General features: G+C 35.4%; 1 protein-coding gene across 2 annotated transcripts in view; it reads left to right on the top strand.

Annotated features, from left to right (window-relative positions):
* LOC150099257 (follistatin-related protein 5-like) overlaps positions 1-24,609 on the top strand; it is a 503,787-nt gene that overhangs the window by 415,634 nt on the left and 63,544 nt on the right. For both annotated transcript variants that reach the window (XM_090403821.1, XM_090403822.1), the window contains exons 10-11: positions 9,921-10,052; positions 21,940-22,199. In XM_090403821.1, coding sequence (XP_090259947.1) covers positions 9,921-10,052; positions 21,940-22,199 — 392 coding nt within the window. The remainder of the gene's footprint in view (positions 1-9,920; positions 10,053-21,939; positions 22,200-24,609) is intronic.

Here is a 24,609-nt window from a genome sequence, read left to right on the forward strand (position 1 = left end):
ACTCAACTTTCTTTGTTCTTTACAAAATTTTGGCAGTTACATTATTTAACAATTAATAAAAATTTACTTCCATGTTACTAAACATAACAAATTTTGCTGATTAACCACAATTACTTTGTATGGATTTTCTTTTTCCAGTAAAATTGCTATATATAAGGCATTTTTGTATAAAAATCCTTCTATATACGATTTTACACCATTACATGCTGTCTCAGGTAGTTATCCCTTAATACTGCATAAAATCCAATTCCTTCCAATCACTGTTACCATAGTTGAAATCCCTCATAATAATTACCCTCCTTCCACTCATTGCATCTATTTGTCTATGCATAGTATCTCCACCATCAATTCCATCACCTGGTCTATAGTTGCACCCGACTGTATATTTTGTTCCACTAGTCTCAATATCACACCAAATAGCCTCAAATGTGCTCTCTTCACTATCCTGCAGTTCAACTTCAATTCTCCTTGGCTGCAGTTCATCAGCTATCATCAATAACACTCCTCCCCCATTCTTTTCTCTCTGTCCCTCCTGAACATACTATACCCTTCACATTCTATCCCACTAGCTATATCATATTCTGTCAGCCATGTCTCACTAATGCCAATAACCTGTGGCCAGAAAGAGCCAATCAAGGCCAAAAATTCTTCCTTCTTGTTCCTAATACTCCTGACATTGGTATACATGAAGTGCAGAAGCCTGTTAGTCCCACTCCTATCTTGATGTCTTATACTAACTATTCCATTGTGATTGGTTGTCCTTCGTATCAGCTCAGGCATATTATACACATTCTTACACTCAACTGCCTCATTGAGGCAGTTGAGTATATCTGCATATCCCCTTCCTCTCCCCCTCATAATAGTTTATGAGGGGGAGAGGAAGTTTTTAATCTAGTTTCCGCTCTAGTTTTCCTGATTCTGTACATCCACTTTCACTTCACTCAACAACTTTTTCCAGTCTCTGCACACCAAATCCATTCAGATGCAAACCATTCATCTTGTATACATCCTTTCGCCCATCAAACTCACTCCACACGTCCACAAACTCCACACTACTCCTCCTGCATAACCTGTGCATAAAGTCATTTGCAATTATGGTCCTCCTCAACTCCTCTCTGTCATACTGCGGCAACAGACTCACTATCTTAACTCTCTCACTCTTTTCTTTTGCTACCTCTAGTAATTCCTTCAGGTCATCTCTCATAGCAAATTTTTCACCTTTTAAATCATTCATTCCTGCCACTACTATCATTTCTTTCACCCTCTGCTTTTGCGCTCTAATAGCCTCACTTACATCCTTAATTTTTGCACCCGATAAGTACGATTTTATCAAACTCTCATCTATTACACCTCTTACTAGTGAATCACCGTACAACATTCGCTCCTTCATTTGCCTTTCACTCCCGATCATGCTCTCGTTTTTCTTATCACACATTCGCATCTTTCCATTAGCTGATGCACTCGGTAAACAATTTTGTAATCGCTCCAGTTGCCGCTTCGCCCTATGTATCACTTCGTGCAACCATGTGATCTCCCTCATTGCAACTAACTCTTCATTTTTTTTATCACTCCAACCATTCTCATGCTCTGTACTTTTACTTTCACTCTCACCCTCAACACTGCTCTCAATGCTATCTGTCACTACATCGCAAATTTCTATCATATCACTATTTTCTATCACATTATGGCTTTCATCTATTACATTAATCTCGCCACCTCCAACACACTTCAAATTCTTGCATTCCTGACACTTTCAGCACACTTTCCCACCACTATCCTTATCAAACCAAACTCCAGCCACTCAGAAAATTTGGACGCCATTGCCTTTCTTCTCGTTGGTGCCATGTGCTATGCTACCTATGTATCTTATCAAAATGCTAATTTAACACCAGTTAAAACAAACTTTTTATGCTAAACAGATTAACTCCACAATATACTATAATTCTAGCACAATTATTAACTGATAATGCTATTTTTTTTAAAACTAAATAACTTATCTTTTGCAGTTCTTCAAACGTAGTCCTACCATTAGCGCGCCCCTAACGTCCCCATTCATAGTTGCATTTCTTTTTTGGGGGAGAGGAGGATGAATTATCAAACTGAATTTTGTGACAAACAAATAACATTAACAATATTCCATTTCTTTTCATCTCTTCTTCTTCTAAGCCCTTTTTATAACCATTTTTGGTTATATCACCCACCACCCATTTGTTTCTATCTTTCTCTGTTGAACGCTTTCCAATGCCAACTTATTTCAGTCATCTCAAGGTCATCCTTTCATCTTCTCTCTGGAAGATAAATGTCATTCTGGCATTCATCTTCCTTCATATGGATGCCACTGAGTGATTGTCCATCTATCACTTTTTATCCATGCAATATGTCCTGTCCATTTCAGTTTTAAAATCTCTTTTCATTTCCAGGGGAGCAGCTTACCATTAACAACATTAGCACATAATATTTGAAAAAGACTAACAGTAAAAAGCATTCATGTTGAATTCTGGTGGTTAGCAACATGATAGGAGTATTCAAGGTCTGCATTGCCAGGTTTTTAATAGAAGATGTGTAGATCTGATGTAGGATCACGCCTTGTTTCTTGTTGCACTGATGTTGATTTTTTTAACATTTTGGATGACTCTTTGAATGTTCCTGGCATTGAAATTGTAATTGATGTATACCATTTCACTACATTGCCTTAGTACTTTGTGTTCAGTGTCTGCTAGTTCCGATTTGTTTTTTTTTTCAATAAATGTATAACATCTTGTCCCATTACATGGATTTGAAAAATAAAAATCAGAAAAATATAAATTTCCAGATATTAGTAATATCTGATGCTGATCTGACATTTTTTTATGTGACTTTCACTCATAAATTATTGCAGACCTTTAATGCCTGTTGTGGATGGACTGAGGTTTTTTTTTTTTTTTTTTTGTAATATTTCTATTTGAGAGAAACAGTATAAGACTTGCATACCCATTGGTCAGTAGGATAAGCCAAGTGTGGATGAGTAGAGATATAAAGCAAGATCTGCAAAAAAATAAAACACTGTAGAGGGAATATGAAGAAAAGGTGATCAGCATACTGATGAGCAGTATAAAGTGCAAGCAAGAAGAGTGACCAGTATGGTAAGAAAGGTGAAATCATATTATGAGAAAAAAATTGGCTAAGCAGACCAAAGTAAATCCAAAGTAGTTTTTTCATTATATATCCAATTAAGAAAAAAGAATGACTATGAAAAGATGACTTTAATTACGATGACAGAAGTAAAAGAAATAGTTGAGTTTCTGAATGATCACTTTGCAAAAGTATATCATCTAAGTGGCAGGCTGATGTCAGAATTGAGGAAGATGAACAAGAGGTGCTCAGCATATTGAAAAATATCAGTGGGACTAGATGGCATGTTATCGTGTGTGCTACATAAATGTGCAAGAGAATTGGCAGTGCCTCTGATGAAGTTGTTTAGTCTCTCTCTTGGCATTAAAGGTTCCAAGGAAGAAATTGGATTACGGAAACAGGATAAGATAGTTCCATTACATAAAGTGGAAGACAGAAGCAAATTACAGACCAATTAGTATATCTGGAGTGATGGTTAAAGTATTGGAAAAGTTAGTTAAACATAAAATCTAGCAGTGGATAGGATTATGATACTATATGGTGGACAGCATGAATTTGTAAAAGGCACATCCTGCCTTATTAATTTACTTGCATTTTATAATAGTGACAGCAGAATTGGATAAGGGAAATGGCTGCACCATGATACTGTTGGACTTTGCAAAGACATTAGACAGAATACTGCATGGAAAACTATTACAAAAGTTAGAGCAAATGGGAATGGATATGAAGCTGGTAGCATGAATAGGAGGGTGACTGACAGATTCTGGAGAGTAGTATGAGGTAGAGAAAAATGAGGGTAACTAGTGGAGTGCTGCAGGGTTCTGTACAGGGCCACTACTTTTTGTGTATTAATGATATAGTGAAATATTTTAAGGGGGGGGGATTCAGTTGTTTGCTGATGATGCAAAACTGGGGAGAGCAATAGTAGATATAAGGTAATGTAGATCTCATGCAGGATGATTTTATAGAAATTGGTATTGTAGGTGAAGGATAGTAATTGTAAATTCAAATGTAAAGTTATGCACTTTGCGTTGAAAAGATTACACACTGTGTATCACATTGATAGTAGTGGATTGTAGGAAATTAATGAGGCTGGGGACTTAGGGGGTAATGGTGGATAGAGAGTTTAAGTTCAAAGGGCATATTGCAAAAGTTGGTAAAATAGCTCCAATGATTACTTGAATGTTGATAAACACACCAACAAGGAAGATAGGGAGGTTATTATACCTCTTTGATCTCAGGGGTGAAGAGGATTCAGAGACGAGTGACCAGGCTGGTGAGAGGCCTGTGGAATGCTCCCTATGAGGATAAGTTAAAGGTGTGTGCTTGGTTGTAAAGTTTAGTTGATAGAATATTTGATAGAAGATTAACAAAGGAAACTTTTCAATATCTGATGACAGAGAACTACAGCTCACCCTTGAAAGTTTTGTAAGAGCATGGTTGGTAAGGGTGTGCATACTAAGATGATTTTTTACATGGAGAGTGGTGAGTGAGTGTATTGAACTGCCAGAATTAGTTGAGTGCCCTGACAGTGAATGAGTTTAAGGAGAGGTATGATAGGTACTATGTATAAAGGTAGTGGTGATGGTCTCCCATGATGAGTCTTCTGACTTTATGGAGATATCTGAATAATAATAATCTATTTTTTTTTTTTTACATAATCCAGAATAGCTTTAGAGACCAAACATGGATTTTTTTTTTTTTAAGCTATTTCTGTCCAACAGGAAGCAGGACTCGCATTGATCTCAAACTGAAGAACAAAATTCATCTCTCACCTAAAGAAATTCACAAACATCCATGCTTACAGCAAAATTCAAGACTACAGTTTGTTAGCAGGAGAGTGAGTATGCTAACCTCTCATCCAACTAGGCTGTCACATTTAAAGTAGATATAATTTTTCACCATGTTGAAATCCATTTTTATATCAAATGAATAAAAACAACATAAATACAAAAGTGAAATTATTGAAAAACATTCATTCAAATTTCTGATATAGGAAATTTTAAGTAAAACAATTACTTGAATGTTCTGAAAGGTAACAGCCTTGGTATAGTTACTACTAGTGGATCTACTATTGAGGGAATAAAGTCAAGTAGGATAATTACATGATAAAAGAGCATGGTCATCGGTGCTTGATTGGTTGCTTCATTTCATTTAGTTGGATGATAAATGAATCACAAAAAAACAGCACAGTGTAATAAAGAGGAAATTTTTATTTAAACTCTTGACGTTGGTCACACAGATGCTGTCAAACAGTAGTAAAGGGAAATAAAGCACTAATGTCCAGCATGATAGAGGTTACCAAGATTTTGCAGCACTGTCCTGTATAATGAAGACCTAAAGGTGGTGATTCCACAATTTCCCATTTTAACAAGAGTGCGATCAAGAAGTTCAAGATATTAACATCTTTGTATGACATTGAATTTTTGACAGTTATCTGTGCAGATTCTTTAAACTATCTCAAATGTGTATTTAATTCTGTGAATTATGTTCACTTTTAAGAGATCATATAGTTACTCGCTTCTGCTAGCATAATCTGTCAATCTCAGCTTTCTCTACATTAGAAGTCATATAATTCTTATAAACAATTCTTATATACATTGCATTTAGCCCCTAATGACAAATGATAATGAATGTTAGGTCTGTGTTTGCTAAGTGTATTGTAATGCATTTTGGACTGAAGACGTTGCAGACAAAGTGAGAATGAGAATTTGCAGGTTGTCAATAAACCTAGAGACTTGGAGAAGTTAGGTAGATAGTTAGGTTAGAGGGTACATTACTGAGGTTGTAAAGTCATCACATTAGATAACTGTAACACTGAAGAAAACAACACTAATTTGTAGGAATAAGAACCACTTTACAAGGCAAGATCATATCTGATCTGTTATGTTTAGATATGATTGCCTTGACTCTGAAGATGGAGAGACAGTTAACAAAATTCCACTAGTGGGTAATCAAAAGATAATATCTAGCTTACGTGATTAGGCATATAATGAGAGTGAGGGAATATGGTCTTCAAAGTATAAGAAATAGAAGGAAGAGATATGATAGAAACATACAAGTTGATAATGGAATTTTACAGTATAGACACAAGTGAAATTTTGCAGTTCATGGCAGGTGGGGAAGCATGTGAGTTCCAGGTTCTCATGACATGTGATATTTGTGTGTAGAATTGGCTACTGCTGCTGGATGTTGTGATTGCATCTTGAATTCAAGGAGAAAAAGACAAATGATAGGTATTTGGGCTTTGTATAACCTAGAAAGGGACCCCCCCCCTCCCCATCCTCCTTTAGTGAGACCTTAAACTCCCTGGATGAGCCAATAAATAATAATAATAATAATTTGTCCACAATTGGGTGAGTTGATTGACATATATAAGAAAATCTCCTTTGTTTGAGTGGTAATCTGTTACTCGTGACCATGCTTTGAGAAATTTCCAGGTAGTACAGATGTTGAATGATGATGGAGTTTTCCATTACAATAGAAAAGAACTAAAGGATAGTAAAGATTTGTCTCCTTTTTTAGGAATAGGTTGAATGTAGAATGGAGACTGTAGGAGTTGGTTCTGAAATGCCAACTTTCAGAACAATGGAAGACACTTTTGGAATTAGAAGATTTTTTGATATCTAGGTTGGTCATGATCTTACTGATCTCTTTCTGGCTACAAATCAAAGAAAGATATTTCATATCATCAATGTAGGAGTTGGAAAAAAGTCAAAAATCAGTTGGCTTTCATCTTAGGTAACACTTCAGTAGAACTATCTGGATGCAAAAGAGATGGAAGCATGGTTAGAAAAGTTGCAGTAATTGTTTTAGCAAGAAGCTAGAAAGTATAACTGTCACTTGTGCATGGAAAAGCCAAAACCATATTTTCTTACTGTTCAATTTTTTTCAAAGTCATTTTTCACTGAGCTGATAGTTTGTAGACAGCTGTTGAAGCTTTTAAGCAGCCAAAAAAGTAAAGGTTGAGATTTTAATGAAAGGTAGCTACAAGATTGTTATCTTGAATAGCTTAGGCATTTGGAATAAAAATGTAATGAGGACTAAAAGTTCCAAACCTATAAAAAAATTGGTTTTTAGTGATATAAGCAGCTTCTCTTCAAGAAACATTAACATATTTCTTCTTTCTTCCTAATCACTTGCCCCTCCCTCCCCCCATACACACAGCAGTGTTGGGTTATAGATATTGTAACCTCTCATGTGTGAGAGATATATAAAATCACATGTAAACACACACAGGTTGGCCAAGTAGATAGAATCTCCACTTTCAAACCAATAGGTTGGGGGTTTCAAATCCCACTACAGGTATGGATGTTTGTGAATTTCACTGGTGTGAGACAGCAGCGCTGCTTATCAGGGTCATGATGTGGTTTGAGAAAGTTTCATGTTTGATCTCTAGAGCAAGGTTTTTGGATTATGTAAAAAATAAATTTAAAAATATTAAAATTAATAAAAAGAAAATAAGAACAAATAAACTTAGCCCATCCACAGGCTAGTTTTTTTCCCTTACTATTAATGTACTATAGGTTTGGATCAGCATATTGATAGCTAATCGAGAGTTTCTTAAGTTTGTTGGTTGAAAGAATAGAAATCACGAAGATCATCCTACTTGTAATCTTTCTAATCCTAGGCAGTGTAAAAATCAATCAAGTAATTATGTGAGTAGTACTCTGTTGAAGAAATCAACACAAAATTTGTCATCTAAATTTCTACCCTAGTAGATAACCTAGTAGATAATTAGAAGAATTATTTATGTGGAAGAATGTTTGGAAACTGGTTAGAATTATTAGTTGACATGTAAATGCGTGTGTGTAAGATAGGAAATGATTGGCCTATCTCTACTTGCTGGACATGCAATTGGAATATGGAATCCAGTTACTATTAGGATAGTTTACAGTGCAGAAAGTCAAGATTTAAACAATGAAAATCAGAAAATGATCAGTGGTATTAGAAGAGACAGTAAATGAGGTAAAAATATGTGAATCCTGCTCACAAAATTTTGTAAACCTGTCCTTTCCTGTCAAGTGTCATCTACATCCAGAACACTGACTATTATGGATCTCTACCTGAGATCCATAATATGCAGCAGAAAGATAAGATCTGGAAAGACTTTTAATGGGATTATATTGATCGAGTGCATATAATAAACAACTAAGTTATACTACCTAGTTTCACCAACTAAGTGTTGGCATCTTCAAGGTACATAACTGATGTAAGGAACTAAAAAGTAAAAAACTGTTACAAACTATAATCAACCGATTATAGAAAGATAAGATGGTGAGATTTTAATCTCTTCTGTCACACAGTTAGCATCCTATGTTGTAGATATGTGTTCAGGATGGAGATGACACTTGACAGGAAAGGACAGGAGATGGGATTCATCTATCACCTAAAAACATTCACAAAATGACCATAGCAGGATTTGATTTGCCCATTGATTGGATAAATGGATATTTAGTTCGGATTTGAAGTGACAGCCTGTTGATTGAAGACTGTATACACCATCCACTCAGCCGGCCAGGCTGATTGGTGAGCTGAGTCCATGGCTCTCCTTTGGTTTTTAGGCTGGACACTCCTAATATATCATGCTAGGAGTGTTCAAGACATTTGTGCATACATTCACAGTGAATGTATGCACAAATGTTTAGATGAGTGACATTAAAGAGAATGTAATTTTATTGGAAAAAATGAAATGTGTAGTGGTTAAAGAAAATGGTAAACACATTTCTGTAAGAAAGAGTATGAATGGCTTGAAAATTATGACATCATTTAGGTTTGAAGTAAAAACATATATTTACAAAGTGGATTCAGAATGTTTTCAGAAAGATGCATTTTTCATGCATATCATCTGCTTTCCTTTAACATTTCATGATTGTTTCAGGTATGTCAAAATCAGAAGGTGCATGTTTTGGTTTCTCTGCTGAGAACATTGAGAGACACAGAAGCACAATCTACATTTAGAGATAAAAAATAGTGGGCACCTCAGAATAATGACATTATTTTTAGTATAGTAAACTAAGATTGGTAGACTATGCTTTTAAAATGACTACAGGATCATTTGGAAATAAAAAAATGATTGGCAGAATTAAAGAGACTGTTTGGATTTTAGAGACGCTGTAGTCAGCTATAAACTATGCAACATTAAACAAAAAAATAAAAACGAGTGTGTAATTTTTATTTAATATTTAATTACATATTTTCAGAAAGAAGTGAATAAATCAGCACCAGACATGTGCTGAAGTTTAGTTGAAATTATGCAGCTTTCATATTGGATAATGGTTCTCTTTTTCAATTATATAATTTTTTTATATCTTTGGTATATAGTTGAAACATTAAACTGTTTAATTATGTTATTTTTTTTATTCGCTTTCAAAAAAATGTGAAATTGTCTATTCATTTTGTCCATCTGTACACATTCCTTTATTCTTTGTTGATGAGTTTATTGAAATATAGTATTTGGATCCTTAATAAATTTTTCAAGACTTGTGATGCTGTTTAAGTTGCCGTTTTCTAGTAGCAAAATGAATAAATTCTGCTCTCACTGAATGAAATTGAAATGACTCAAAAACTAAGATTTGTTTTGGTCATTTCAGTTTTGGTTTCAGTCAGACTATTTTAGTGGATAGCAGAACAGATTTGTATTGCACCATTTTAAAATTGTCTTTGATTATTTCTGTACTTGTTTTTGATTAGTTTCAAGTCAAAAATCTTCTTTGCATTCAGCTAATTTTATGTTTTGTGCTAATAAAATAATTAGAATAGTAATAATTGGAGTTTTTTTTATTGCATTTGTTATTTCTTGTTTTTAGGTAATAGTACAGCCCTAGTAGTTGGGAAAATAACATATAGTGATACTGGTGCTTATATGTGCATAGCAACTAATCCTGCAGGATCCACTCGAGATATCAGTTCCCTGGTTGTTCAAGATCAGCCTACTCCTAGTAAGTTTCAGCTTTGTCCTGTAAAGGAATTTTTACATCAGTTTTCTTTTTCATTTTATTTGAACAAAATATCTGAAAATGAGAGGAATGTTGTTTATACACCTGACTTCATCAAAATGAGATTTTATAAAGTACTGGAAAGATATACCAAAAACTAAAATGCTTTCTCATACACGTCATGATATTTTTGATGTGTAGTTCAGTTCATAAGAATAATAATTAAATGTATTTTTTCTTCCACATGGTACATTATTTTAAATAATGCACCATGAAGAAGACAACACTGTTATCTCTACATCACAGTGATGAAGAGATAACAATGTTGTATTCATATATGCTGTATGTTCATATGTGTGTGTATTCATACCGCTCTCCAAGCAAAAACCCTACTTCTAACACCCTTGCTAACTACACTCTTACTCAGTTTCCATGGATGATCCCTAATTCTCTCAACAACACATCTGTTATGAAAAATTTCCTCTGAATTAATCTTGTAAATTGTCTTGTCTCAATCACATCACCCCCCCCCCCCTCATCAACTAGTTTCTATAACCCATAAATCTTCAACCTGTACTCGTAAGGTTCATTCCATAGACCTACTACTATCTTAGTCACTTGCGCTTCTGGATCCTGTCCACCTCCTCATCACCAAGAAACCCTGGTTTGGAAATCAAAGTATTTTTCAGAAGCCAAGTGATTTTGATAAGCTGCTTTAGCCACTTTTGCTATGTGCCCCTTAAACGTTAACTCCCTCTCCACCATTCCTAAGTCTTTGGCTTCATCAATTTCCTGGAGTATGGTCCCACCAATGTGGTATACAGCTGGTAATCTTTTCATTCCAAAAGGCTTATACTTTGCCAAATTAAACTGATATCCATTCTCCTTTGTCCAGTCTGCCAATCTATCCAAATTATCCTGCAAAATTTTGGTATCATCTGTATTAAATATTGCTCTACCCAACTTTGCATCATCAGCACATAACTGAAACAGTTCCTCTCAGATCCTTTCCTATTATTATCATTATGTGACACCCTCCAGGGAGTCCAAAGATTAATCGAGGGAGGGCAGCTACTCTACAACTCAATCCACCAACTACAACGAACTGCAACTACCTTCATCATCTATACCAATGCCATCTACCACCGACCACCACCACCACTAGTATTTTCACAGACAGTCACAAACATCCATGCCCCAGCCTTTTGGCTGAAGAGCGGATATGCTAACCACTCAGCCAACCAAGCTGGCTTTCCTATATCGTTAATGAACAAATGAAACAGTAGCAGTCCAAGAACAGAATCCTGCAGCATGCCACTAGTCACAGGCCTTCTTTTGGATTCTACTCCTGAATAAACTAATCTCTGATATCTCTCTATCAACCACCCTCCTATCCACCTCACCAACCTTATATCCATCCCCATGTGTTGCAGTTTACTTATAATTCCATGTGGTATCCTGTCAAAGGCCTTTTGTCACCTTGTTATAGTACATAAGTAAGTTAGTAAAACATGATCTCCCTTTAACAAACCCATACTGATAACCACAGAGAATACTGTTGTTATCAACCCATTTCTGTATCCTACTTCTGACCAATCTCTCTAGTACCTAGACCACAACTTCAGATATACAGTTTGGCCTATAGTTTGTAGCCACAGCCTTAACACCACACCTTTATGCAGTGGAACAACTTTACCTTCTTTCCTCTCCCTTCGAACCTGTGCTGTTGTAAGACTCTTATTAAACAGGCATGCCAATGCTACCACCAATTCCCTGGAACATTCCCTTAAGATGCATGGTGATATGTCATCAAATTCTATTGCCTTATTGATATCAAGGTTATTTATTTCCTCAAATACCTCCTGCTCACTCACAATTAAGCCATCCTCTCCTATCTCCTCAAACACTCGAGTTTCTCATGAATTAACCCATGAGGATGAAACGCCCTTATAAATTGATTACTGAATACCTCAACAATGTCTTCTGCAGCTGTTTACCATTCTACCATTTTCATCCATTAATATCATCTTTCCATAATCATTCTTCCTTCTCAGAATTAATTAGACTGACCTGGTTTAAGACAAAACAGAAATTTTCAATTTGTTGCTCAGTGTAATTTACCTATTCAATTGCTCAAAAATGTATCTTTTCCATGTCAATTCATTTTTCACTGTTTCCCTATACCTCCAGAGACAGAACAACAAATACTTCATTAAATGTTTTGTTTCCTCTTGGCTTTGCTTGATATTAAATAGCTTCAAATACAATGACACCCACTTCCTCAAATTGCACTACCCACAGAGTTCATAATTCTTCTACTCTCTCTCTCTCCAATGCCTCTTCTGTCTTTCTGAAAATGTTGTAATATTTTTATTTTATCCTTATGAATATATATTCTCTCTTAATCGCATCTCACCTATGCTGATATTTTTTTAGAAAAATATACTGACTAGTGCCTCAAACTTTTTTCTGCTATTAATTTTGTTATTCTTTTTATTATAGAAAATATATATTCTCTCATGCAAGCTGATCATCAAACCGTGCCTTAAACCCATTCTAATTTTCTGCACTCACGACACTTTCAGGAGTGCATTCTACTCAGCAATCACTCTCCACTCAAAGAACCTACTTCTCACGCCCTGCTCACATGCTCCTTATACAACTTCAAAGGATGGCCTCTCCCTCTCTACCTGCAACTTATGTCTCAATCATATTCTCTCTTTGTCATCTATTCACAAGGCTCTGTAAGCTGTATTCCCTCAATCTCTGAGACAGACCAGACACTAACTTAGTAAGCCTTCTCTAGACCGTTTCAAATACATTCTCATTCATCTGAAATCTAGGCGACCAAATCTGTGCAGAGTGGTCAATATGTGGCCTGATCAAAGCCTTATACAAGGGAACCATAACCTGTTTGATTCTGCAGGTCACTGTTCTCCTCATTATTGCCATAATCTTTGGATGTTCTTAGAATATTACCAATGTAACCCCTAAAGTTTAAGTCTTTGTCCAACATCATTCCCAGATCTCTCATCTCCTCTGAGTCCATCAAACTTTTTCCACTCTTTGCATTCCAACCTTGCTTACCAGATTTCAAGACCTTCCACTTTGCAGCATTAAAATGATGGCTCCACTCATTTTCCCAATTGTATAGTCCATTCAGATTCTCTTGCAATGCCACAACATCTGCTCTACTTCTCATAGTCCTTTCCAACTTTGCATCATCAGCGAGCAGCTGCACATCTCTAGTTAAGCTGGTTCCAATGTCATTAACATATAGGTTTAACAACAATACTCCCAAAACAGATCCTGTTACACTCCTCTAGTGATCCTCCTCTTTTGTGATACCACTCCTCCATATACAACTGCTGATGCCTATCTGAAAGCCAGTCCTCTATCCAACTTATTAATCTGTTATCTATTCCCATTTGTTTCAATTTAGCTACTAGTTTGCCATGTAGCAGTCTATCAAAGGCCTTTGAAAAATCTAAGTACACTACCGTATATGCATCTCCTTTAAAGCAGCTTCTCAGTTGCTTTCATTTCAAGGATGAAATACACCGATAAATTGCTCAATGAATACTTTAACTATATCCTCTGCATTGGTTTTCAATCTGCTAGTGTCTTCAAACAGCATTATTCTTCCATAGCCATTTTTTCTTCTACTTGCCACAGAACATACTAGGATTTTTCTTAGCTTGATTGTCCAATTTTCATACTGCACATTTACTGTCTTTACTAACTGAGTCACCTTCCACCTGCTCCTTGTACTCCTCATGCAACTGATCATTATGAACATTCATCTTGTGTTGCATCCACAGTGTCTCCTTCTTCCAGATTTCATTCTTAATCTCTTCATTCATCCATTTTACTTCTGTCTTGTTTAGCCTTTTCACCCTTGGAATATATTCAGACATTGCTGCTGTTAAATAGCTCTTGATCAATACCCACGAAGTATCTGTTACCTTCCCACTCAACCCCTCTTTCCATGCTATAGCTACAGGTTGTCTCTTAAGATTTTCTTAATCACCAGTCTTGTAGTTTTGCATATATCCCTTCTTTATAGAAGTTCTCATATGATTGGCTGCAACCCAGATGATCACTTCATGGTCACTGTCACCAGCAGGAGAAGATCAGACAACACTCCATTCACAATCTCATCCTCTGATGATATAGCCAGATCTAAGACTCTTAACCCTTGTGTGCCCTCTATTACATACTGCCTTTATTGTTCCTTAAGAACTTGAGACATTCATTCTCCTTATTCCCTGACGATATCTCTTCATTCTAATCAATATTGCCTTAATTGAAATCACCCATAATGATCATCCTTTGCTTGCTCACTAAATCAAGTTACCTATACATTTCTTTGTCTCCACCTTCCACATTCCCTTGTCTGTAGCAACACCCCACCAAATATCTCACTCTATCAACTTCCATTTTACACTGTACTGCTTCAAAACTGCTGCTACTTTTTTCTCTTTTGCAGCATCTCCCCCCTACCTTCTTGCCTTTCCTATCTTCACAAAACATCATATCTCTCCATTCATAAATAAACATAACAATACACTTCTTGGTCTATAACTAGTCCACACTCATACTGTCCCTTGTCTGTGACTTCTCCTCACCTGCTCCTGTCTGTTCATCCTCTGCCCCACATAGCCTCCCCGACTCGACCCTCCCCATGTAATCCTTTCCATTTCATTCCTACACTGACCATCCACGTACGTATATTCATTACCCCTTTCAGAAACTCCTCTTCTTACACCATGTTCTCATGACCTCTCAGGCCTACCCTAATTCTCTGTCCAATTTGAATTCCTGTTCTTACATTCTCCTCCACAACCACATCAGTTTCACTTACTCCACTCTCCTGCTCAGTCACATCATCTCTGACTTCCACTGATACCTTGTTTGCTTCACTTATTACACTTCCTTCCAAAAGAAATTTTGAAACGATTCATTCCAAAACCATTATTTTTTTGAAGTAGAATGTTTCAAAGCATAAACAACTTCTCTATGCAGTGATGCACCCAGAGGGGGGGGGGGGCAATGGGGCCCTTCCCCCCCAAATATGTGAAAAGTTTTTTTACCTGGAGATAATATATATTAAGGATACCAAGTAATTTTATATATTAAGGATACCAAGTAATTTTATAAACTTGGTTTTTTTATTAAGGATACCAAAAACCAAGTTTTTGGTATCCTTAACATATAACTAGTCCAAGGAGTAAAAAACCAAGTTTTGTAAACTTGATTTTTTTACTCCTTCTCCCAAGTAAGCAAAACAGTTAGGTTTTTGCCTGAATGTAGTTCAAGTCTAAAGGTAGTGCAACACCAGGGTAACTCGTTGTAAAGGTGGGTAAAGCCCTGATCACTATTCTTAGTATTTCCCGGGTGTTGCACTACCTTTAGACTTGAACTACGTTCAAGTGCAAACTTAACTGTTTTGCTTACTTGGGAGAAGGAGTAAAAAAAACAAGTTTATAAAATTACTTGGTATCCTTAATATATTATCCCCAAGGTAAAAAACTTTTCACTTCTTTATCTCATCCAGAGTTTCTTATTCAAAGTAAAAGCACCTTGTAGCAACTTGTATAGGTAAAGTTGATAAGGCTCTGTATTACTAAAAAACTAAAAGTGGCTTAGAACTGACTAAGGTCAGTTCTAAGCCACCCAAAATACTATGGCCAGACTAAGAAGTCAATCCGAGTTGTCTTAGGTGTTTATTAGTACATCCATGCAGCTTGATCAGGATGTTCCTGTAAGTCTTTCCTTGTCACGTTTATTTATAAGCACTCATTTGATCAGCTGGTTCATCTACCCGTCTAATGTGGCCAAACCACTCACTTTGTATGTTAGAATATTGGGTCTTTGTAGTACTTTTCTTTCAAATATAGCGAGATTTCTATTATCTCCTTTTTGCTATTGACCATGTTTTACAATTGCGTTCACATATACATTTGCAAAATACTTTTTAATTATTCTGCATCCACTGCTGGATCATTAAGAATTGATCCAAATGAACTTTGTTTCTATTATGATCACCCTGTTTTACATATAACAACTTTTCAGATTAATCTTTGTATTCTTAGCTAATTATATTTAAGTTTTCCTTTAAACTTTAACAATTTAGTTAATTCATTTTTTTTCTCATAATTTACTTTCCATAACATATTTCTTAAAGAAATTAATTATTCATCCAGCTGACTCCATGTTTATTACAAAATTTACTCCTAGGTATAAACTTAGGAGTCAATAATTTAAGATGTTTCTCAATGTTATACATTTTGCATTGTGTTTCTTCCATTAAATAATGTATCCCAGTTATAAATGCTTAATTCTCTTATCATACCATGAAAGTTAGTTATTTTGAAATTGGACTCTAGTGGAATCAGGGAATCCTATTTTACTAATTGTCATTTTCTTCCTTAGTCTTATTTAAACTTCCAAGGTCAAATGATAATTATGAGAGATGGATTCTAAGTAATTAATATGATAACTAATTCCTCTGTTATTATGAATTCCAAGATCCAATCATTCCTGTAATAGGTTCATGCACATTATGTTAGATAACATCATCAAATTCCTGACATATGTCCTTGAGGGGGGGGATATACAGGATCTTATGATAATACTACATGAACAGTTATATCATTACTAATTTCTTCCAAATTTTCCTCCAGATCAGCCTGTTATCTGTCAACATTCCAGTATTATCAGATCTTATATTTCTGTCATCTAAGGCACTTTTTATTGTATTAATCCACCTGCATCTTGGTCTTCCTTGGGTCTTTTTCCTGCTATCCTGGCAAAGAACACTTGTTTAGCTAATCTCTGCTCTCCCATTCTGTTTAAGTGGATATACAACCTGAGATTAGCTCTGCTAACACATTCCTGAATGCTAATAATGCCAAGTTCTTTATTAATATCCTCATTTTTAATATGATACTGCCATTGATCCCACTAATCTTTCTCAGGATTCTCATATCTGTGATTTCATCCATAAGTTTCATTTGGTTTGAACACTGTCTTGTATACAGCTAGTTTAGTGTTTTGACTAATTTCTCTCTTATTCCATATAAATTTATTCAGTTGACATTCTACCATATCTGCTTTGCTAATTCTGCTGTCTATTTTCAAATTTAATTTGCCATCTTCACTAAAAATTGTTCCTGAATAGCTGAAATGTTTTATTTGTTCTATAGGTTCTCCATTCAGGGTGCAGTTCATGTTTTCAGTGTTCCTACCCAGTTCCATTGCCTTTGTCTTTTTAATGCTGATTTTCATGCCAAATTTATTATAGCAGTTATTCAATTTGGTCAGGGAATCCTACAGACTTGTCTTGGATTTATTTAGTAGTATACTATGATATGCATAAAGAGCTGAGATTAACATCTCCAATTTTGATATCAGAGGTTTAATATCACTTTTCTTCATAATGTGATCCATATAGATGATGAATAACAGTGGAAATAATATACATCCTTGTTGCACACCTGACTTAACATGAAACTATTTTCCTGTACCTCCTTCAATTCTAACTACTGATTTACAACTCAAATAGAGACTAGAGTTGCTATTTGACTCTCAAATTGAGATAATCATTATGAAATTTTCCAAAATTTATTGCCCATTGCATTATCAGCATTTTCATTTTCCCAGTCATCTCCTCTGGTGAAATCCTTCGTTAATAATACTTTATTATTATGTAAGTTCTTTCGGGGACTGCAAGGACTCATTGAGTGAGGGACATTTTAGTCACTCAGGTGTGTATCATATCTCTCCATGAATATACTCACTAAAGATGCCCAAACAACATCTAATGGTAGGCTATTCCACACACACACACACACGCACACACTGGCTACCATGATAAGAATCTGGACTTCACATGCTTCCTAGCCACACTTTTAGCTAGTCTAGAGATGACCCTGAAGTGCTCATACCAGCCACTGAATTAGAAATTTGAACATGTTGGACCTGTGACTGCCAATACCAATCCTCTTCAATTCTCTGGACATAATTCAGAGAATTGATTCAGTGAGATGTGGGTCGGAAACAGCCTTCATTAAATACTTCCATCAATTGTTGCATACACAGGATTTTGTCTGTACAAGCCTTCTCAGATGATGGTAATCTCATTCCTGACAGACTGTCTTAGAACCATAGTTATGCCTCTTAGACAAGCCATGTGGGGTATTTTCCACTGATTAAACACCTAGGATATCTCACCTTTTGAGAAACCAGTCAGTTCTTCGGTTTTCAAAATCATGGTTCCAGCCAGATAGACATCCACAATTAGTCCTTTATCGAACTCCTAAAGATCCTTTGTTTTTTTTTTCCATTGTGATCAACACTATTGATAATTACTGACCAGCTATATTCTTAAATAGTTGCCTAGAGCATGTTTCATGTAACCAAGTATTTTGCATATATGCTGCATAAGTGCCATTTATAATAAAGATTTCTAATTCAGTGGCCAGTATATGTATGTATGCACCAGCTACAAAATCTCACTTGTATATATGAGTTTCCTCTTACTAACTTATATGTTTCTGTCATATCTCCTTTCATTCCTGTACTCCTCAAGCTTTAAAGATTGCATTCCTCAGTCTCCTCGTATGTATAATTCTGTTGTCTAGTTATCTTGGTAGTATTTTATTTTATTTTATTTTTTTTTTTGTATACAAATTAAGCGTTTTCTTTAAAAGTGCAAGTATCTGACGTGATTACTTTACTATCTTAGTGTTGTTGTCCCTAAACTTTAAGTTTTCAATCATAACTCCTAAGTTTCTAGCTTAATTGACCATTTACAAAAAATTTCCATTAATATGATACTTTGCCTGAAATTTCCTTCATTCCTTCATAAACTTGCATTTAGGGACATTGAATTGATTCAATGCTCACTGACATGTGGCCATAGAATTAGTATATTCAAGTCAGCAACCTGCATCAATGATTTTGCATCAGATATGTCTTATCACTCACACCAACTTAACATCAGCAAACAACTCAATATCAGTTATATATTATAAAATGTTAAAATGATTCCATTTGGGACTGTTTCAGTTATCACTTCAGTTTCTAGGAGCATATCCTGAGTGCTTAACTGGTATGTTACTGTATAAATTAAATAAACAGTGGTCCAAGAATAGAATACAGTAGTATACTTCCTTCACTTGGTATCACCACCTGCTCATAACTTTCTAGTACCTGTCAGCTACTCTCCTATTCATGTCACAAGTTTATTGTGCATACCCATTCCTTTAAGTATGTTATTTACATGTGGAATTCTGTCAAATGTCTCTGTATGTTCCAAGAAGAGAATAATGGTGCATCCATTCCCCTTATCTAACTATGCAGTTATTCTATTATAGGACATAATCAGATTGCTGAAGTAGGACCTACCTTTATCAAACAGTACTGTCCTCTGTAGAGGATCTTAGTACTCCAGGAATATCACATATCTGGGTGTGACTCCTAATATCAGCCTCTTCAAAACTTTGATGGTATTAGATATATTGTTGAAAGATTTTTCACTTGGTTTTACTATAAATTAAAGATTTATAGAAATTATATTATTGGTTTCATCCTTTATCCAAGTGTAAGCAAACACTTGGAGAAACACAAGTAGCTCAGTCGTGAAATTACTTCACAACCGAGCTACTTGCATATAGAGGCTAATGACTTCACATCAGTTGCCTTAATATCCCATAATGCAATGCACATATCCTTATAGACTTTATATAATGTTATGCATTATGAGAAGGGCCACTACCCAGACCCATTTTGATCTTTATTGAGGTCTCATTAGTGAGAACCAGACCCAGAAGTGATACTAAGGTTGAAGTAATGCAGAAGTTATATTTCCATATTATTATTATTTAGGCTTCCAAGGAGTCAAAAGACTCATCATGGGAGGCCCTTCCTAGGAAACACAAAGTCTATCAAAACTCATCGTGGGAGGTCCCTCCTAGGAAACACAAAGTCTATCATACCACTCCTTAAACTCATTGACCATTCTCACTCTCACCACTCTATCAGGAAATGCATTCCACGGTTCAACCACCTTCCATGCAAAGAAACCACTCCTCATCCTCTTTCCTACAGTTTCCTTTTGTAACTTCCAAGAATGGCCCCTTGACATCACTCCTTCCTGCTGTTCAACCAAGAGAAAGAACTCCCCAGTGTCAACCCTGTAACCACCTCTCAACAGTTTAAAAGTCTCAATCATATCACCTCTCCTTTCCATATATAAGTAGCCAAAAGGCGTTTTGCTTACACTTGGATAAAGGATGAAACCAAGAATATAATTTCTCAGCATCTTTAATTTATAATAAAACCAAGTGAAAAAATTTTCAGCATATCTAATCCAGAGTATTTTAGTAATGAGGTGTGACACCTTTTGTTTGGTTAGAATGATATGCATAACACGAACCTAGTGAATAAGGATGCTATAAATAATGTGGCAATGTTTATTTATTGCAGATATTCAGTAGGTAATTCACTATGGTACACTGCTAGTGTTGCTACTCCTTCTTGCCTTCCTTATGCTATACATTCTGTTTCTGGCATGAATTAGTGATCTTCTTTTACTCCCATTACCATATTTTTTGTCCTGTTCCCTGTAACATGATAAATAGGGAATGCATATTCAGAGTAATTTGTATTCTCTTATGTTGCCAGCTTTGACTGCTCAGTTGGTAAAAGCCATATTGCTTGTTTATTGCAAAGGTTGCAGGTTTAAATGCCACATTATTGATGGGTATGAATATTTATAAAAGCCTTCTGGACGAGCTTGTATAGTTCCTTGAGGTAAAGGTATTATGGTATGTTTTATATTTGTTTTGGAGCAGATAAAATGTTTACTCTGGAAGAATTACTATAATTTGAGAGAGAGAGAGAGAGAGAGGTTTGGTTTGGTTCCTTTCATTCAGAGAGATGTTGACATCAACTTGATTACTAAAAAATTAAGTTAGACATGACAGTCATTAATTACAATACTGTAAGATGATCACATAATGTAAGATCACCGTTCTGCTTAATGGAGATCTGAAGTGGCTTAAAAACTTTTATTGGTCTCAATGAATTATTGAATTATCTAGACCTTAACTTATCCAGCACTAATGTGCTGTGGGTTTGCAACCCCCTTTCACAGGTGGAATTAGCATAATAAAAGTAAAAAAATAAATACATAAGTGAATGGCTTATTTCATTTTTTTTTCCAATATAACAATTCCAAATACATTTCCAATTCCTAGCTTTCTTTTTATACTTATAGTTGCACACAAAAAAAAAAATCTGTGTAGTGCATTAAAGAACTTTTTTCTTGATCTTTTTTTTCTGATAAGGAAAAGATATTTTACAGCATTTAAAATTAAATGTGCAACCAGATTTCAGAATTTAATGGGGCTACTTTGATGTGGCAAAATTCAATGTCAGCATGTTCAGTTTCTCTATCCAGAGACCATTAATAAAAACAAAAGGTGTAGTATTTTCTACAAAATGAATTACTTGCTGGACTTCTATAAGTAATAATCATATATTGTCCACTCAGTAATAAAATTTGAATTTTCTGAAGAATAATAAATAAAATACAGTATATTACAATATCAAGAAATTAAAATGAATAAAATTGTAGTATAAACTGATACAGACATATAAATTGTATTTAAACTATTAAATCCATATTATTATATTTGTAAATTATCAAAATATTAAATCAGTCAATAGAATTCCTCAATGTGTGTGTATAGAGAGAGAGGGAAGTATGGAGAAAAACAACGTTGACATTGATGCAGTATTCCATAATAATACTCAAATTATCTCTTTTAAATACAAAGAGTTATAAGAAGTGTATTTTGCTTCTCTTTTCCTCTCACCCCAGCTGCTCCAGCAGAAGAACATAGGTTTTTCACATTTCATGACTGGGGAGTATCTGTATATGACCCTGACAACTGTAGACTTTATCATCAAATTCAAAGTACTGACATCATTCCAGGCACTCAGGAATACGTGTGTGGAGACAGAGGTATTAATTGCTCATGGGGGCAGGCAATTAATGTTGCAGATCGCTATGTGTATGTATCACAACCAACAAAGGACAGAATTCTCATTATATCACGGATACAAATGGTTGTGGTTGATGTAAGTATAAAAATTTCCATGTTTATATGTTCTTATATATTTGTATTTTTATTTCATGTCAGTACTGTATTTAGATATTGTTACATTTTAATTGGATCCATCATGACTATTACCAGAATGTTTTAGTCTATAACATGAATGTGCAGACTGAATGAGTGCAATTTATAAATAGTTGCTGCTAACCCAATTGCCACTCCTGTCGCTTATAGGATGTTGTGTTCTTTAGCATCTGAAAAACGAAATCTGATTCTTAATAAATTATCAGTATGAGCAAGAGTGACTGCAAAAGTTTTGCAGTCTAGAGACTGTCGTAGACAACACTCATTTTTATAACCCAGATCATTGTCATTTTTAATTTATTTTTACCTTTCTTAAGACTGCAGTAATCATACCATTTGCTTATTCTGGTAACACGTATACTCTGAAGATGCTGATGCAATATCAGCATATGATGATATGAATGCTACATTACTATACTACAATAATACACTACTATACTATAATAATACACTACATTTATAAATGTAAGTTTCTGTGGTTTAGCAGTTCTGTGGGAAGTTTTCGGTATTGAGACCACATAATATAAATAAGGTGTTTAATAAAAATTAACAATTAAAATCTGACAAGTTTCATATGTCGTAAGACTTACATCATCAGGGGTAGTGGTACATAAAGTTTTACACAACAAAAGCCTATTAACAATTAATTACGCATATTAGATGTTTTTGATAACTTAACTGTTAAATATAATTATTATTATTATTATTATTATCATTATTATTACACCCTCCATGGAGTTGACAGACTCATTGTGGGAGGTTCATTCAACTGACAACATATCATATAGAATCTTAAAATCCTTAACACTCCTTGTGTTAAGGATTTCATTACCAACACATTCTTGTAATGCATTCCATTCACTGATGATTCTCCATGAAAAAAATCTCCTCACACCCTTCTTCACCACACTTTTACACAACTTCCAGGAATGACTTCTGGTTCTTCCTCTCTCACCTTCTACTCTTTTTATAATCCCCTCTGGATTAATCTGATAAAATCCTGTCACTAACTTAAATATCTCTATCATATCACCTCTCCTCCTCCTCCTATCTACCAAACTTTGCAATCCACATTTCCTCAACCTCTCTCCATAGCCAGCATTCCAAAGTCCTGACATTGTCTTAGTCACTCGTCTCTGGACCCTCTCCAATGTCTCAACATCGCATTGAAAACCAGGGGACCAGATCTGAGCACAATAGTCCAAGTGTGGTCTGACCAATGCCTTATACAGTGACACTACGATGTGCAACCTTTGCAACACTAGCAATATGCCCTCTAAACTTCAGTCTACGGTCAACCATCACTCCCAAATCTCTAATCTCATCCACTTCCTGCAGTACAGCACCATTAATATAGTACACAGCCTTATATTTCTGCATTTCAAAATGCAACACCTTGCACTTATTGATATTAAAACTACAACCCCACTCTTTTGTCCAAGTAAAAAGCCTATTCAAATCTTCCTGAAGGGATTCAACATCAGCAGTGCTACTTATAATTCTTCTCAACTTTGCATCATCAGCAAATAATTGAAGATCCCCAGTCAGTCCACATGATATATCATTTACAAACACGTTAAACAGCAGGTGCCCAAGAACAGAACCCTGAGGCACTCCACTGGTTACCCTTCTTTTTTGAGACACTGCTCCATCATACACAACCTGTTTGTATTGCTCAGAGAGCCAATCTCTGATTCATCTAACCAATATTTTATCTATTCCCATCCTCTGCAGCTTGTACACCAACTTATGTGGTAATCTATCAAATGCTTTTGCAAAGTCCAAGAATATCACCGTATATGATTCTCCCTTATCCAACACACTTGTCACCTTATCATAGAATGCAAGTAAATACTATCATAAAGAATGCTATAATTCATCAACCCAATCCTGTATTCTATTCCTTACCAATCTCTCCAACACCTTGACCACAACAGCAGTTATACAGACTGGCCTATAGTTGTTGGAGACTTCTGTCTTAGAACCATGCTTGTGGAGTGATACTATTTTGCCTTCTTTCCGCTCCTTAGGATCCCTACCCTGCAAGATTTTCATTAAATAACCAGGTCAAGGTCATAACTAACTCTGGTGCACATTCCTTAAGAATACGTGGTGATATGTCATCCATTCCCACAGCCTTATTCACATCTAACCCAACCAACATCTGATACACCTCTGCTTCTTTCACTTCCAATTCTCCTAATACTTGCCTCTCTTCTGTATATTGTACTGGATCATTTATATCAGTATATGATATACACTGATAAAGTGCTCATTCAATAATTCCACTATATCCTTTGCAGCTGTTAGTCTGCTGCTGTGACTATCCACTAATGTTAGTCTACCATAGC

This window comes from Typopeltis vanoorti, chromosome 14 (genome assembly GCF_054136105.1).
Source record: "Typopeltis vanoorti isolate ZY-2024b chromosome 14, IOZ_Tvanoo_1.0, whole genome shotgun sequence".
NCBI lineage: Eukaryota > Metazoa > Arthropoda > Arachnida > Uropygi > Thelyphonidae > Typopeltis > Typopeltis vanoorti.